Consider the following 17376-nt stretch of genomic DNA (forward strand, 5'->3'; position numbering starts at 1 on the left):
TTAAGTAATATTTCATATCAGTCTTGCAATTGCAAAAGAGAAATAATGAATAAATATTGAAAGAAAGATGGTTTCGATACAATGCTAAAATATTGAATTTACATCGAGTGACGATCAAAAGAATCCTCAAGTTAAAAAACACAGCCAGGTTTTAATTATGATCAAGCCCAAGAAAAAAAATACATATACATAATGAGTTTGTTTTTATAAACAAGGAAGTATTTATGTACATTATATTTTTGATAATATAATAATTTAAAAATAAAGTTTTAGAGGCTGGAGTTTTGCGCATAGTACAAAGACATTTCAATGAGGAAGTTCAGTTCTACGAGAAATTGGATATAAAAAATGTTTGCGAAGTTTATAAAAAAATAAAAATACAAACAAATAATTTAGCTTAGTCTGATAGTCTATTGAATTTTTTTTAAACCACTGAACTTCCTCATTGTTTTGAATGCTTTAAAACACTGTTACATAAATATGTAACTGTTCAACATTTGCCTGAGGTATTTGAGAAGAGTGGTAACATTTAAATGATTTTCAAAATTGTTTCGATAGACTTCAGACACTACAGAACGCAGATATAAAGGGGAATCAGATACATACAGCCTGCCGATCAATTATTAATATGTAAGTAATAATAAAAAGAAAATAAATGCTTACGGTAGACAAAATTATTAAACCCTTTTTCAACATATAGATGAAACACAGATGACACCTATCTAAGATATCTTTTTCCACATGTCAATAAAACACAAAACTTTCATCCCAAATTCATTGTAAATATTCTGAGATAACATTTGTCACGGTAAATCTTTCACACAATCGTTTTTGAGTCAAGATAAGATAAACAAAACTTTTTACATATGAATGAGCCTTCGCAGGGGCTCTCATGTTAACATGCAAATGGTGCGGATTGGGTCAAATAATTTTATCAATCTTCCAAGCGTAGATTGAAATTTGCATGACGATTCCACAAACAACAAGTTTAGAAACTCTAAAAACATCACTTTATCTTCTTACACAAATAGTGTACATTCCAATAAAATTGATCTCCTTAAAAAAATAATCATTTAAAGGTATCACTCATTATTACAGGTACGTCAAAGCCGGTGAGTAACTACATACATATAAAGAAATGAGATTAACCATGTGACGATCTCAATTCCAATTTGACAGGTGAAAATATTCCTATTGCTGGTTTGTTGTCATAGTAGAGTAGCGACTGGAGCACCGCGGAGCACTGGTGCATCGCGAGCTTGATGCAAGTGCACCGGGAAAAAAATGAGTAAAGCAGAAAAATCAGCAAAACAGTGAAAACCGAAAGTCCGAGCCGAAATTACGAAAGCCAACGAGAGATCTGTCGGTAATATAAAAACTAAAAATACTTATAAATTCAAATGAAGAAGTAAGGGTAGCTTTATGAAATATTTCTGAAATCGGATAAAACTGACAAGCTCGAGTATCACATTAATAGATTTTCATATAAAATAAATTCCATTTTGATAAGGGTTTCAGTTAAAGGTTATCAAGTCAAGTGTACCGTGACTTTGAAAAAGTTAAGAACCACCGCACTCCTGTCTGATGGTAAAACGATGCATCTATGGTTGCATCGTTTTGCCGTAATACGGCTCAAAATATTCTACTCTCTGAGATATGTCATATGGTAATTAAGATTATTTTTTATAAAGCTTCCTAGCCAATTGGCAAATTGGTGTAACTATGTAAAAATTCTAATTTAATTGCCATAAAACATTTTAAAAGCTCTCGGTTTGACCCTAAATCTCAGTTTGACCTTTTTTGAGATGCATCGTTTTGCCATAAGACAGGCAGACTAAAGGGTTACAGAGAAAGCAAAACATTTGTAAGGATAGGATAGACAAATAAATTTGTTAGAAAATTAGTTAGGATTCTTTTGACAATGTACGCAAAACAGGCAGGGATTGCACGAGTGAAGAAAACAAGGCTATGTAATTTTCACAAGTTTTTTATACGAGGGAGGACCTAAAAAAAATGGGAATTTTGTCATAACGAAATTCCCCTTTTTTTTGGGTCCCCCCTCGTACATTGCGCATCGGACACGGACATCGCAACAATGAACCATTGTCGTCGTGAGTACGGTATGTGTTATTGAATTGGTGGTGTGTATCAGTTAAAGTGGAACTTGAACTGGAATGGACTGCCATGATGGAAGTGGTGGAAGGGGTTTCCTTCTCCCCCTCGACCCAACTCGGGGTCCAGGGGGTCATCTCCGGCATCAAACGTGGCACGTTTTTCGGGGTCAGTGAGGACCTGAAGAAACAATACAATATATACATTTTCATTTTAATTAATAAACTAGACTGGAACCTTTTTACACGTGGTTTTGAAATAACACTAATTTAAGAATAGTAATATAGTAAAACTTCAATTGCCCGGATTAATGAATGCCAGACTATATCCATATATATACGGAAATCCGGATAGTTCGATCAACCATTAAATTAAGGCATTATTTTGAAAGTAAACCCAAAATTTAGTCTAAGATATATTTTTATTGCTTTTGAAATCATACAGCGAATTAGAATCACTTTAAAAAATGTCCCGCAAAGTTAATTGCACAATTAAATTTAAAACTTCTCCTTTATTTTTTATTTCCTTATAACGATCTGGATATTGTTCAACAGTTTTTGCTTACAAAGATTTGGACAACTCAAAATATTTAGCCAGGAATCTAACAGAGGTTTTTTTTAATACATAAAATAAATAGTTGTGTTCTTATGATTTATCCAAATATTTCATTTTAAGGGACCATTTTCAACGAGTTGTAAATAACTCTATAATTACTCTACTGATAGAAAATGGTAATCAAGTTGGGGCAGAGTGGGATTCAAACCACGGACCTTTGATCCGTGAGTTCCAGACACTCACAGGACCACAATCCGATTCAACCCGTTTCTAATCCTGACTTTTCTCCACTCTATTTCCTTATACAGGATTTTTACCTAAATGCAGCCATCGAGTCGAAAACATTCATCGAGGGTTCTGGTTCTCTTTGACAAACAGAACTGTATTCAAATTCGTTGCAACAGAGCGGGAAAACATTTTTGAGTTAGGAATATGGGAGTCTAGGCATTTACAGGGCTTATGACCTGTCATTGGCTGATTTAAGTGGCCACTTCACACACTGTGTAACATTCACCATTTTGCCTATGTTTGAACATCCAAATTTCCTCAACTCTTCCATCTGTTTACTTTCGTTTGTGAAGTAAAAGAGCTGAAGCCTTTATCATGTGGGTGAGATTCATCCGGCTGAACCAATTCACCTACTAGGCAACGCCTGAAAACAATTTTCCAATTTTTTTATACTTCTTCTTTTACCAGATAGATAATTCAACAATGTTTTGAGTATGTCTAAATGCTTGCAGACTGGCTGGATTTTCTCCCTAGGGAGTTTTTCATTCTGTATTCATCCGCCTGGACACATATCTACGGGTTGAATGATAAACCCCAAAATACTTATTTCAAATACATTATAAAAAAATAGTACTTACCTCTTTGGCAGCAGCTACATCGATGAACTTCTTTTCGGCTATTTTCTTTTCATCACCTTGGAAGTTGTCAGGGTGCCATTTTTGAGCGGCTTTCCTGTACGCTTTTACTATCTCCTGCTTCGTCGCTGACCTGAAACCACACAACTCCTAGATTTATTAACCCCTCTATTTATTTATGTAAAGGAAACCGACTGCATACTTGTGCTGTTACAAGAAATATTTTACAATTGAAACAAGAACAATTCATTGAGGACTATTTTTCCAAAACTCAACATTTGCTGGAAACGAAATTTTTCAGGAGAGTTTTTTGTGATTCCCTTGTAAGTAAAAATGCTTTCAGAGCGGGTTTTGTAACTCTATGACTCAATTATAAAAAAAGTCAAATACAAATCATTAACTGTATTAAAATATAAATACAAGGAAAATACAAAAAAATAAAATTACAAATATGAGGGCAGGGGGTAATGGGAGAGATTGTCACGATGGGGGACTTACCTTTTAACACTAAGTATTTTATAATAATCTCTTTTCTCAGCTTGCTTTTGTAATTTCTGCGCTCGCTGTTTTCCTTCCTTAGCTCGAGGATTTTGGTCATCTATTCCCAGAGCATCCTGGTATTTATAGAAAGCTAGAACAATAAAATAAAAACAAAATTAATAGATGGCATGGCACTACAGTAAAACCCCGGTTTTACGTTTTTCTAGGGAGCAACAAAAAAAGTGTAAAACTGAGGAAAACACTAAACTGAGGAAATGAAAAATGTATGGAAAAAATAAAATTACATAAAAATATATTTATTGTACTAGACTATAATACTAAATACACTGCAGAAAAATAGTAAAAAGTGCCATAATTGGGGATTATTAATATTTACCTATGCTTTCAATAAAAATATTTTGTATTTATACAATCAATACTATAATGTGTTTTTTTTTTATTGAATTAAAAAAAAAACATGTTTAAATAATTTAACATAGGTACTTAACCTTAAAAACACGAAAATAAAAATTTGAATTTGCATAAAATACATACAATGGTTTTTCGCCTAAATATTAGGAAATTTTATTTATATGGCATCACTTTTTTTAGTATGGTACCATAGAATTTCAACTGTCTCTTACATCGCGGCAAAAATGTTTCACACTTTTATAATAACTGTTTAAATATCTTCTTTTCACATTATGTTTATAGCTTCAAATAATATTTCTATTGCCAAATGTTTAAACTTTCTGCATCGTAATTTATTGATGTAAAAAAAATATTCTTCCTTAACATGCATCAACTGCATGTCACAATTTAGTAAAATGTCAAAATTAGACACTTCAACAGAATAGTCAATGAGGAACTTCAGCCCTATGTGAAATTGGCTACAAAAATGTTTTCTTGCGCGCAGTAAAATTTAGAGCATTAAATTGTATGGTGAAATTTCTTAAAAATGTATGAAAAAAATAATAAAAAATATTTTAATAAAAGCGCACTACTTTGAATGACGTCACTGGTTCATATGAACCATCCAATGATATGAGAGCTTTGAAGGATATCCGGTTTGGTCACCGTAAACTGTCTGTCAGAGAACAACCTCAGACGTCACACGCGGAGTTATTTCAGAAATACAAAACTTAAAAAAATCATAATAGCGCTGATAATACGATATATAAAAAAAGAAAAAAAAGACACTGAACTTCCTCATTACACTGCACCTACTTTGAATTTAGTTTTAGACAATAATTTAAGCATTTTTTAATTTTCCATTCACACGGCGGCGCGCAGCTCGATGTCTTTTGACAGATTTAATGAGTTTTGAAAAATTTTCAACGTAAAACCGGGGTTATGAATAACACAAAAACGTTAATTGGGGGGGATATTTGAATGTTAATGTATGGAAAAAAATGGGACCTTAACATTTCGGTGTAAAAAGCGGGAAAATAAAATTGAGGAACGTGAAACTGAGGTTTTACTGTATTATGAATTACGAGAGTGCAAATCTGGATAGGTGTAATGAAAAAGATTTTAAAATTCCTTAGATTTCCCGGTCTTTCTGACTGTACTCCGCATAAAATTTATAAATAGAAATAGTTCATTGAACAATAGTAATGTATCAAGTTGGGGTCCCATGGTTGTGTAGATGCCAAATCAGAAATCCAAGGATCAATTTCTGTTCTACAGCTTGATTTCCATGCAGTATATAGTTCTCGACAACAAATTGAAAATGAGTTGAAACTTATATACTAGCAGACTCACCGTCATCGTACATCTCCAAGCCAATAAGTGCTTCAGCCATTTCACAATATAAATTAACGTCTTTCTGTATTTCTAAAGCCTCTCTACAGTGCGTCACAGCGGGGGTAAATTGCTCATCCTGAAATAAAAACGAATTATTAACAAAGTAATAGGGAAACATCGCATTTTCTAACAATTTTAAATTAATAAGGGTCTATGAAATACTGTTAAGAAGAAAAAATTGTGCTTAGTAGCATTAAAAATATTTTAAAATTTATAATTTTATATTCATTGCATTGGCCACACCTCTGATACATTACGATTCAGTTAAATTTAAATAGAACATTATCACAATTCTTGACGTCACAGTTGTCAAAGACCAAACATATCGGGTTTTTGTGGAGACACGTTTTTTAACAATTTAATTAAATAATTATGTATGTTAAAATTTCTCCACAATATTTATATTGATTTTAAAAATACAATTAATTTTTTAAAATCCATTTTATATATTTATATCGGTATTCGTAGTACGTAATATTTCCCTATTAAGTAATAACATATATTTTCATACATAAATCTGAGTCAAGTATAACTGATATCATGGAGAATGAATGGACGACGAAAGAATGGTAAAACAAGTATATATGGGGAAAATAAACGGTAACGTGAGACGAGGACGGCCAAGGAAGACGTGGCATGATCAGATAAACCAAAATCTTAAGTCTGGTCATGTCAAAAGCAGACAGAACGGAAGGGCATGTATGACAAGATGTATGAACGTGGAAGGAGCTAGGAATATATGCCAGGATAGACGTGTGTGGCGGTTCATTCTCTCTGCCTACCCCTACGGGAAATAGCGTGATGGTAGTAGTAGTAGTACTAGTGGTTAAAATGATCTGTAAATAATAATCCATTTTGCAAAATATGATTTCTGTAACTAATAATTGAGTTCATAATAATCTTTTTTTACTCTCCAGAAAAGTTACTTTTGCAATTTTACTCTTATGCCCGCCCATCAAAGATAAAGACATATTGACAAAAACAAGAATTATTTATTTTAGACTTTCTTTTTCTCCCGCCATTGAACAATTTATACTCTGTCCCTTACAGCATTTCAAATTTCCGCTGACAATATGAAGTACACACCTCTAAATATAAATTAGGTCTATATTATTTTAGGAATCGTTTAATAAATCGATACAATAACTCAGCGTTGCCACAATTGCTGCGAATAACCTAGAAATGTAAGAGTGAATGAAAAAATAACCTTATTAGAGCAGACACAGAGAAGTTTTTTGGCTTCCCAAATGACCATGGAAGCTTCTTCTTCATTGCTAATAATCTTCTCAGCGGCTTCAATACACTTGGCGTAATCTCCCGACTCCTGACCAGCCTGGGCATCAGTCATAAATTTGTCTATCTTCTTTATTTTCTTGTAGAGTGGGAAACAGTCTTTGTGTTCCGGATCTAACTTCAGACACTCGCGGATTTCCTAAAAGAAATACGTAGTGCTTAGATATTAGTATTTTTTAATAAAAAGGTAAATAGAGTACAGACATATGTTCTAATATAAATAATGAGCAATGATTCAATTATATAAAAGATTTATACTTAAAAAATTAAAAAGAGAAAACAAGAGAGATGAAAATAAAAAACTAAAGCACAGGCCTTCCAAATATTTTCATAATATTTTACCTTTAAAGAGTCAGCTACATGACCTAGATTTTCGTAGAGCAGTGATGCCAACCTGAAGTATCCATCTGTAGAGTCTTGTTGCAATCTGTTTACAGACCTAATATCTGACACGGCTCCCAACACATCACCCTGAAATTATAATAAGATTCAAATTGGATTTGATATAGACAAAAATATGCAGTATTTTTAATATTTGAAGCACTAACTTTGTGGAGCATTATTATCCGATATATTACAATGAAAAAACGTTGTTTTTTTATTTATACCACGTTATTCATGTTAGTATGTAACTAACCCTGGAGAAGGCATAGTATTTTGTTGAAACTAGTTGGTTATTAAATTATAAAAAATAAAGTGGAACATACAAAAAAACTAAGTTATTTCATTGTAATATATTGGAAAAATATTGAACATTGAACACATGAGTTTATAGAGTAATAATATAATGTATTTATTATGTATTAGTTATGTAAATACTAAATTAATGCTTGACTTTACTTGTCATACATATGTTTTCTTAGACAGCTGTGATTGTCATTAGTGCACTTGTGAATTCCTATATCTGTTAACAAGACTTATTTATGAGGTACAATTATTATTAATTATATGAATGCCAAGCAGAAATATGTAACTACTAAACTTCCCTATAATATCTAAAACTCGATAATATAATTTAGTACTTTTGTTCATGTAAATGTTACCATTGCGATGTAGCACTCGGCTCTGAGCTGCCTTAAGTGCGCCGCCCACGGACAGAACTCCAATATCCTCTGAACTTGCTCCACGCAGGCTGCGAAGTCCTGCCCCCGGTAGTACGCCTCTGCCAGCTGAATGTCCTCGGCCACCTCCGATATGCGTCCGTAGTTGACATTCGCCTCGTCGTTCTCGGGTTCCGCTATCAACTGGAAACACGAAATAAAAATATTCATTGACATACAATTATATTAGGCGCTGATAATTATTTATTAATTTTGTTACATAAAAAAAATCTGATCGATTTGATTTATTTCTACCACCCTTATCATTTACATAAAAAATCTATTTTTCTGGTGACTAAGTTTGTCTCGGGTCTCAAGAGGATAAGTCTTGGTTTTCAATGAATTGTCAGAAAGTTTCGGGGAAGTTAAACCTCTTTAAATTTGGAAAATAATGCATACCTACATAGGTGAAAGATAAGATAAGAATATTTACTTGAAGATTTAATAAAATATGTGTAATAATAGGGCGTGTATTGTATATTTTTTAACAAGTAAATAAAGATTTCCATAATCAAATGATTATGGAACTGCATGAGGCTTCAAATAGAATTGGTTTGGAAATGAATACAAATAAAACGAAGATTATGAGTCCAACAAGGAAAGACATTTTCATTAATAATAATAAATCAAAGTGGTTGATGAATACATAAACCTAGGACACAAAGTCAAACTTGGTTTAGATAACCAGACAGCGTAGTTGCCACGAAAAATAGGACCAAGTTGGGCAGCTTTCGGCGATCTAAAGTACATTTTTGAAAATAAACAAGTCCCAGTATCAACAATGTTTTGAGTTTATCCAAATTTTTGTAGACAGGCTGGATTTTCTCCCTAGGCAGTTATTTAGATCTTGCGACAGAGAGGGAAAACATTTTTGAGAAGAGAATTGGAAGTCTAGCATGGCTTATGATATGCCATTGGCTGGTTTGAGTGGCCACTTTACACGCTGTGTAACATTCATCATTCTGCTGATGTTTAAACATCCACATTTGCTTAACTCCTCCATCTGTCGACTTTTGTTAAATAAAAGAGCTGGAGCCTTTATCATGTAGGTGAGATTCATCCGGCTGAACCAATTCACCTACTAGGCTTCTAATTAATAACAATAATATTCCCTTCTCAAAAATGACATACGGACCTGAAACCATGTCTGTGACAAAGAAAATTGTCTGTGATACGACGACATTGTCTCGATATCTGTTAGAATAAAGTTTTTAAAATAAACAAAATTTGGTTGGACTTTGTAAGGAATGAAGTAATAAGAGAACAGACGCAGCAAACTCTGGCGACAACTGTCATCAAGCAGAGGCGATATTGTTGGCTCGGCCACATACTGTGGATGCTTCCAGAGAGCCTTAACCAGGCTTGCCTACTTTACAAGGCATCAGGTTCTCGCTGTCCTGGACGTCCGCTGCTAACTGTTCATCAGCAGTTCATGTCAGAACTATGATATGCGAACCTGACTTTGGAGGATGCACGGGTGCTGACAGCTGACAGAGATGCCTGGAGGATCTATGTGGACACCATATGCACCAACTAGGGAGTGGATATGGAATGATGATGATGATGAAATAAATCATTTTCATTCAACTACTAACTTAAACATATTTCTCTTGCTCAAGTTTCTTAGAAAAGGGATCATGGTATTACTTTAAATGATTTATACAGTCCTATTATAAACACAATGATAATAGTGTAAACAAATCTCTAAAACTTCTCGGTTTTATAAATAGAATGACGACAGACTTCAAAAATATTGATCTTCAAAGATATTATGATGATGCACTTACCACTTCATAGTAATCTTGCTGCGCTTCTGACAGCGAGCCCAGCTTGAAGTGAAGATTGGCTCGCTGAAGCTGGGCGGAGTTGAAGTCCGGCTTCATCTCCAGCACTTTACTGAAATCGGACAAGGCGAACTTGGCCTTGCCGAGAGCAAAGTACACAGTACCGCGCTTGTAATATGTGAGGTAGTTTTGTGGATCGCCCTCTGGAAAACAAGAAAATGTTATTTTAATTAGATAAACATGGCCATTCATATTTAATATTAAAACATAGATATTCAAATACAAAAAAAGAATAATAAAGTTTTCTTAAATCAAGCAAAGAATGCAAACACCGTAAACACATATTACTTTTCTTTTTGGTGGCTTTTTTCACATGTTTTGCCAGGTCCTGTTTTTCCCCCCATATTTACATTAGTAAGTTACGTTTATAAAAGTTTATAATACAGTCGAACTTGGTCATTACAAGGAAGATGGGACCTACTGAATTTGCTCGTTACAAGCATTACAGAGAGGGTTTTTAAAAAATATCCGGTTGCATTGCATACTGTCACTAAGCAAACAATTAAAAATACATATAGTTCATACCTCAGTAATAATGCGTAACCGAAAGAGAAGCCCTAACACTATGTTTCATAGAACGCCAGCGATGTTGGTTTGCCAACCAATTGGTGGCCATTTTGTTTTATTTGACAACATAAACATAATGGTTCAATCGAATGCTTCTGTAGCTGTGCTTGGCTTTGTTTGTAAATAACTTGGATATTTATGTTGTAATAAATAAAAGTCGACTATCGTGAATTGCAGTGTTTGGTTGCAGCAGTAGAAGCGTCAAAGGTATTAAAGGAGTTAGTTTTCACAGGTAATTGATTCCGAATATTTTTCCATGATTTACATTGATTTTTGGAATTTATTGTCCCGACACATGTATTATGTTGCTTAAAAACTTTCCTTATATCAACATATTTACTTCAGATACTATTTTTTCTTAATTTAGGGGATATATTTGTGAATTAAAGTATGTTTACTGTTGATAATGACAGTTGATTATGGGCAATATGTCAGGGCCGCACTAGGCATCCATATAAAGTTTGAGTTTTTATCAAGTAGACGTCGATTAAAATTTTACTCAAAAATAGCAACTTAAAATGACGTGTCCAAATTTCAGGCCGCTACGACTAGCCATTTTGGAGATGTGACTGACGGACAAACAAACAAACTCAACACAGGACTTTGGTTCAATGGAGTTGGGATTTATGTCTCAATAAATATAACATAAATACACTGTGAATAAAATGAATAAATAAATAAAAAAATAAGCAAAAAAACGTATTTTCAGTTTTATAAAATAAATATAGGCGAATTACAGAAAAATATATTGGAATAACCCTGCAATAATAAATACACAGGTACATATTTAAAAGTAATTACAATGCAAATTAATATCCATTTGGCAATTCTCGACCTGAGTACGGCCCATTGTTTTGCTACGAACTGTAGCTAACTTAAGGAAAACCATTCTATACCCAATAGTCATAGAATGGTTTTCCTACGTTTGGGCTCCTCTCTAGGTTACGCATTATTACTCTGAGGTTCATACAGATAATTGAAAATTGAAACTATTAAGAAAAATTCTAATAAAAGCTTACAAACATGCCACTTTCTAAATTTCAAATGCAGATAAATAAACATTCTTATTTTTCCACAATTTTTACACTGTGAAAAGAACACTTTTTAAGCACTTTAACATTTTTCTAGCACATTATATTTCACAAATAATTGATACTTTTTTACGAATTGAGAGACACTTCCTCTTGTTAGTAGACATGGCTAGAATTATTTTTATTTTATTTATTGTATCTTTTTCTTTGCATTTTACAATAGGTAACATTTACAAAATACACTACTACAAAGTTGTAAATTGTAATGTGGTGCCGAGCCAGTACTTAATGAGTTCACAAAGCTCGGATATTTTACACGCAATTTCAACCATGTGTGTGATATATTTTCAATGTTGTCGGTGAAAACACCAATTTAATACTTGGACACCAACATCTCATAAACATCATCTGATTCCAAAGCCCAGCACATTTGCATCATTCCAACAGAAGCAATATTACCGGTGATTAAGCTGTTAATTCAATAGGTAAATATCTAAGGTATAGTGATTGAAATTTTAAAAATCTTATGAGACGTAAATGCAGGAGCTTGGGTAAAAAAACATAGATTTTATTGAAAAATCCTTTCATAATTCCAGATTAGATAAGTTAAAAAATACTCAAAATGCATTATAATTATTTCAAAGTAATTAAATTTTTACTGTAATTCAATCGAACTTTAGGAACATTTCAAAACACTAGTCACCTGTCTCCATACAAATTTATATTGGAGTTTTGACACACACAGTGCGCAGAAATAATGTTAACAATATATTCATTTTTTAATTATAATAATAAAAAATACATTTAGTTTGATTCCACTTTTATTTATAAATTTTTACCAGTGACCGGGTTTCGTCGTGACCGACATCGTCAGACTGGTGGAAGACTAAACAAATTTCTATGTTATATACTTTGAAGATACTCTAAGGTTATATAAAAGTGCAAGCAGGGGTTGTAAATCGTAATTTTATTTAATTATGGAAATAAAAGACTTTAAATTACCCACCAGTCTGACGATGTTGGTCACAACGAAACCCAGTCACTGGTAAAAATTTATAAATAAAAGTGGAATAAAACTATATATGTATTTTTATTATTATAATTAAAGTGCAGTTCTACCAAGAAATGTCAGTAGAAAAATTTAATCTATGTATTCATTTATTTGTCACTTCAAAGAAATACTTTGAACTAGACGCACGTTCGCCTGAAATGTAAATATTTTGAAAAATATAAGGCTGGACGTCAGATTGTGTAAGTACATAAATATATGAAATACCTGGCGTTGAAGACCGGAGGGTTTGTGTCTTGGGCCTTAACAGATAATGAAAATTTAGATGTTAGCTGAGAACTGATTTAATCGAGTTGAAATTAATATTACGCGAGATTCAGTTTGTTTAAAAAACATGCCGATTGCCAGCTTCGTTTTAGTAAGTTGCGTTAATATAACATTGAATCAAAGATAAGGCTATCTCTCAAATGCTTTATTTTGTATATCTTTGACTGAATTAAATTGCTCAAAAGCCAGGTAAATTATTGTTGAAATTACAAAGCGAATAAAGCAAAAAAGAAACAAATAATGTTTAGTTATCAGAGTGTAAAACTTACCGACGGCGGCATGATAATGTGTCAAAGCGTCAGATAACTGACCCTTCGATAGGAAATCTCTACCTAATTCTAAGTGTTTATTTACTTCAGCGGAAGTTGCTGCTTCTGAAACTGAAATACAAGTTGAGCATTAAAGATTTTTACACACTAAAAATATAATTTTATACCGTTTTAATGTACACGTACACCGGTAATACCGTTCAAATAAATAATTAACATGCAAACGTCAAAATTGTACGTCAGTATATAGGTTATAAAAAGTAACTTACTATTAAATAAAAGTTCTAAGACTAGAAAAAATATACATGGCATTAATTTCTGCCCACTTCTTTTTTGTATACAGTCCATTGCTGGTTACTATCTAAAGGATTTACTAAAATTGTCTGTTATATTGCTAGATTAATACAAAAATGACACACGCACAACACTCCATTTCTTTTCGTGGTTTAACGTGATTGGTCCAAATAATTCTCAGCTCTAACGAGAAGCTACAATATACGACAATCATAACATCACGAATAATTTTATTTTTTTTCATTTCACTACTTAAAATACTACAAAAATAAATATAATGAATTATCTACTGTATTAATAAATAAATACGGCTAGAGAGAGTTCGAATTGTGATTACGAAACGACGTTTTATATCATTTTGATATAATTTATGATGTCACGAATAATAGCAGACAAAAATAGTATTTAATTACTGATACCACTAAGAACACTGTACCGAAACAATTTTAAAATTTTGGTATACGGTAATTTTCATGAGAACTGAAGGTTTCATTTTTTTATTTATAAATATTAGGCCAATTCTAATTTCACATTATGTAATTTGTAGGTAGTTTTTTGGGTTTTGTTGTTTAAATTTCAATTGCACGTGTGTTTATTTGTAAATATGTCAAACAAACAAATAACGCCGTTTCCCCGTATCCCTACCAACGTAGTAATAGTCTACCCAAGCTACTAGGATAAAACTTCAAATCACTGTCTTTGCATGCATTCGTCGCTTCATCGACATTCATACATCTTCACATGCATGCACGTCGATTATTCAGACTTTTGACATGTCCATTTTCAAGTATTTGTTGGACCATAAGTATGTCTTCTTCGGTCTTTCTCGTTTTTTGAATCCATCAACATTTGCATTCTAAATTCTTTTAGTTGTTCTTTCGCCGTCCATTCGCTCCACATTTTCTAACCAACACAGTACTCCTTTCTTTATTTTGACCATAATGTTTGCCTCAGTCTCACATAAAATACACAGATCTCAATATTTGTGCATCTATCAAACACAGTTTTAACACACATTTGCCTGAGAGATCGCATTTCTGCATTAAATATATAATTTGTATTTTTAAGTGTTTGTATTTAACCTGTAAATTTGTAAGTGGTTTAATTTCAAATACTTACACCTTATATTTACATACTAAGCAGTTGCAAAAATTCTTCTTTTCTGAAGACATGCGGTAAGAGTTGGAAGTAAATGGTGATTATATCGAATTCAGCACAGAATATTTTACATTAATATGTGAAACCACTGTTCCCTTTCTTTTTTCCACCCATACCAATGTGATGGTTGACTATAACACCGAATATTGCTTTACCATGAAAATGTGGTGAAGTTTCTATTAAGGTCCAAAGCCGAAATACCTTCCTTTTACCTCGAAATAACATTATTCAGACAGGAAACAAAATCCGCATGAAAAATATTTATTTATTTATTTGTAAATCATCATTATTTCCCTATCCACACCCAGTGGTGCATACGAACTTATGAGTTTTACAAGTTAGGATGACAATATATTTGTTTTCTCTTGGCATATAAATTAATACAGACTGGCCCGGCCAAACAGCAGACTATTCTTTGCTAAGTGACATCATAATATCCTATATTTTTAAAATTACTTTGAAAAATAAATATACATTATAACCATTGATATATATGTATACACTAAATGCAGCACTAAGCACCCGTCTTGTGTTCCATTTAACCTAAGTTCCGGAATCTAACTTGCAGTCAGTAAACGTAAAGCAGCGTAAAAAGGTGCGACATACAGCTTTGAATTTACGGTAAACTGGCATAGATAGCTAGTCTTTCTTTTCTCCAACATTGTCATATCTGCGCTGATGCAGTCCATCCATTGCATTTTGGGTCTTCCTGGTCTTCATCGTCCTTGTGGCAAAGAGAGAGTTAGGCATTTTATGGGGTGGGAGAAGAGAGGAAGGGCAGCAGACCGGCAAGAGTGGAGGAGACTCCTGGATTCAGCCAAGGCCCACCCAGGGCTGTCGAGCTTATAATGATGATGTTCATGCGACAATGCTAATTTTTGGAACATAATTTCATCATCTCTATTTGATTAAGCCCCAGTGATTATAGTTAAGCAACATAAGTTTGGAATGAAAATTCAAGATGGTAGTAAAAGGATTGATTTAGTTAAATGCCGGTGAATATGTTATTATCATAAAATAATGTGCCTTCCTTTCAGTAAGATAAATTAAAAATAAACAAATCTATTCAAGATGATTTATGTTTTGACAGTAGGAAAATAACTAACTTTTTCATTTTTATCCTCAACAAAAATAGTTTAAATACAGAACAGACATTCATAAATACATACATGCATAAAATAGTTTAAATACAGAACAGACATTCACAAATACATACATGCATATAATTTATTTGAATTAAACCAGTTGCTTAAACATACATATTATGTATGTTAGTGCAGACTGCTTTTGTAGCATTTATTATTAAACATGAACATAAACACATTTATATAATGCATTGCTATTCCAAGTACCTTAGAACTTATATGTTTTTACATGACTTATAAATTCAAAATATTAAAGTGCAAAATCTACCATATTTTTATATTTCTCATACACACATTTCCAATGTTGGATTTGGTAATATGTACATAGGATCATTGATATATGTATATATCACTAGATGCAACACTAAACACCTGTCTTGTGTCCATGTCCATTCAACTTAGCTTCCGGTACTAAACTTGCAGTTAGTAAATGTGAAGCACCGTAAAAAGCCACGACTTACAGCTTTGAATTCAAAGTAAACTGGCATTGACAGGTAGTATTTTTTATTCCACTACGCATTTTGCATATCAATGTTAATGCGACAATGCTCATTTTTCAGAATATAATTTCAAACTTTCACTCTATGAAGCATCATTTCTATTTAATTATACTTCAGTGCATGGGATATAAATAATTCTCTATGGTTGGTATAAAAAAATCATTGGACAAAATTAATGGACTACAATTACATCTCCCTTCATAAAAGAACATAAGCGCCTGATCAGCACTATATGAAAGAACTACTGAAGGGGTACTCACAGAGGTTTGCTTTCGAACTAATGAAACTAAGCCAAAACCAAGTGAGGGTTATCATTAGAACCCTTATAGGGCACTGCAGATTGAATAAACAGCTTGCTAGAATGAATCCCCTGTAAACTTCTAGACTAAGGCTCTGCAGTGCAGAAGATGATGCCTTTACACATGTTATGTAAATGTGAGGTTTTATATCACAAAAGAAGTGGCATCTTCGTCGGACCATTGATTAAACCTGAGGATGTGAGAGCACTTGCCCCCTGCCTAATAGTCCGATATTTTAAGGACTTGGGCTTGGAGGAGGAGATTTAGCAATTTCAGTAAGTTAGTGCATATTTCAATTTATGTTGGAATTTTTAGTTTAGTTTTATGTTTATTATTACAATTATCATTTTATTTTATTCTTGTACATTTATTTTTGCTGTCTCTTTGTGTTCACATTGTTATTCCTTTATATTTATCATTTTTTTTAGAAGCCAATAAGGACATAGGAAATAAAGTTGATGACACATAAAATAAATAAAAACACAGACATTAACAAACAATAACAACTTTATTAATTAAAATCTACAAAAAACTATATCTATTTCATAACATGACCAGAAATTAATATACACATCCATAATAACTCACCAACGTACTATAAATAGACACATTATTCTCTTTTAAGATGAATCTCATATTTAGTAAATACAACAAAGCTCTCAACAATTGAGCAGTGTAAAATCAAAAATCGCATTTTGAAAATATGCATAAATAAATTGAGAAA

General features: G+C 32.7%; 1 protein-coding gene across 1 annotated transcript; it reads right to left on the reverse strand.

Annotated features, from left to right (window-relative positions):
• Positions 1–1351: 1351 nt before the first annotated feature.
• P58IPK (dnaJ homolog subfamily C member P58IPK) lies at positions 1352–13735 on the reverse strand. The gene is made up of 10 exons (XM_088232687.1): positions 13526–13735; positions 13257–13367; positions 9997–10196; positions 8153–8353; positions 7452–7580; positions 7024–7248; positions 5775–5892; positions 4029–4161; positions 3534–3663; positions 1352–2292 (listed from the first exon to the last, which is right to left on the reverse strand). The coding sequence occupies exons 1-10, from the start codon at positions 13602–13604 to the stop codon at positions 2149–2151; spliced, it is 1470 nt and encodes a 489-aa protein (XP_088088813.1). The 5' UTR covers positions 13605–13735; the 3' UTR covers positions 1352–2148.
• Positions 13736–17376: the final 3641 nt, after the last annotated feature.

The sequence above is a fragment of the Micrasema longulum genome, unplaced genomic scaffold (assembly GCF_059751315.1).
Source record: "Micrasema longulum isolate JH-2025_06_02 unplaced genomic scaffold, ASM5975131v1 h1tg001009l, whole genome shotgun sequence".
Lineage (NCBI taxonomy): Eukaryota > Metazoa > Arthropoda > Insecta > Trichoptera > Brachycentridae > Micrasema > Micrasema longulum.

What these genes read in the sequence shown, in the direction of transcription:
- P58IPK (XM_088232687.1), bottom strand. Translation starts at nt 13,604, where the DNA reads ATGGACTGTATACAAAAAAGAAGTGGGCAGAAATTAATGCCATGTATA. An exon ending in CTTAGAACTTTTATTTAATA is followed by an intron (nt 13,368 to 13,525) that starts GTAAGTTACTTT and finishes CTTGTATTTCAG; the next exon opens with TTTCAGAAGCAGCAACTTCC. An exon ending in ATGTAGCTGCTGCCAAAGAG is followed by an intron (nt 2,293 to 3,533) that starts GTAAGTACTATT and finishes TTGTTTCTTCAG; the next exon opens with GTCCTCACTGACCCCGAAAA.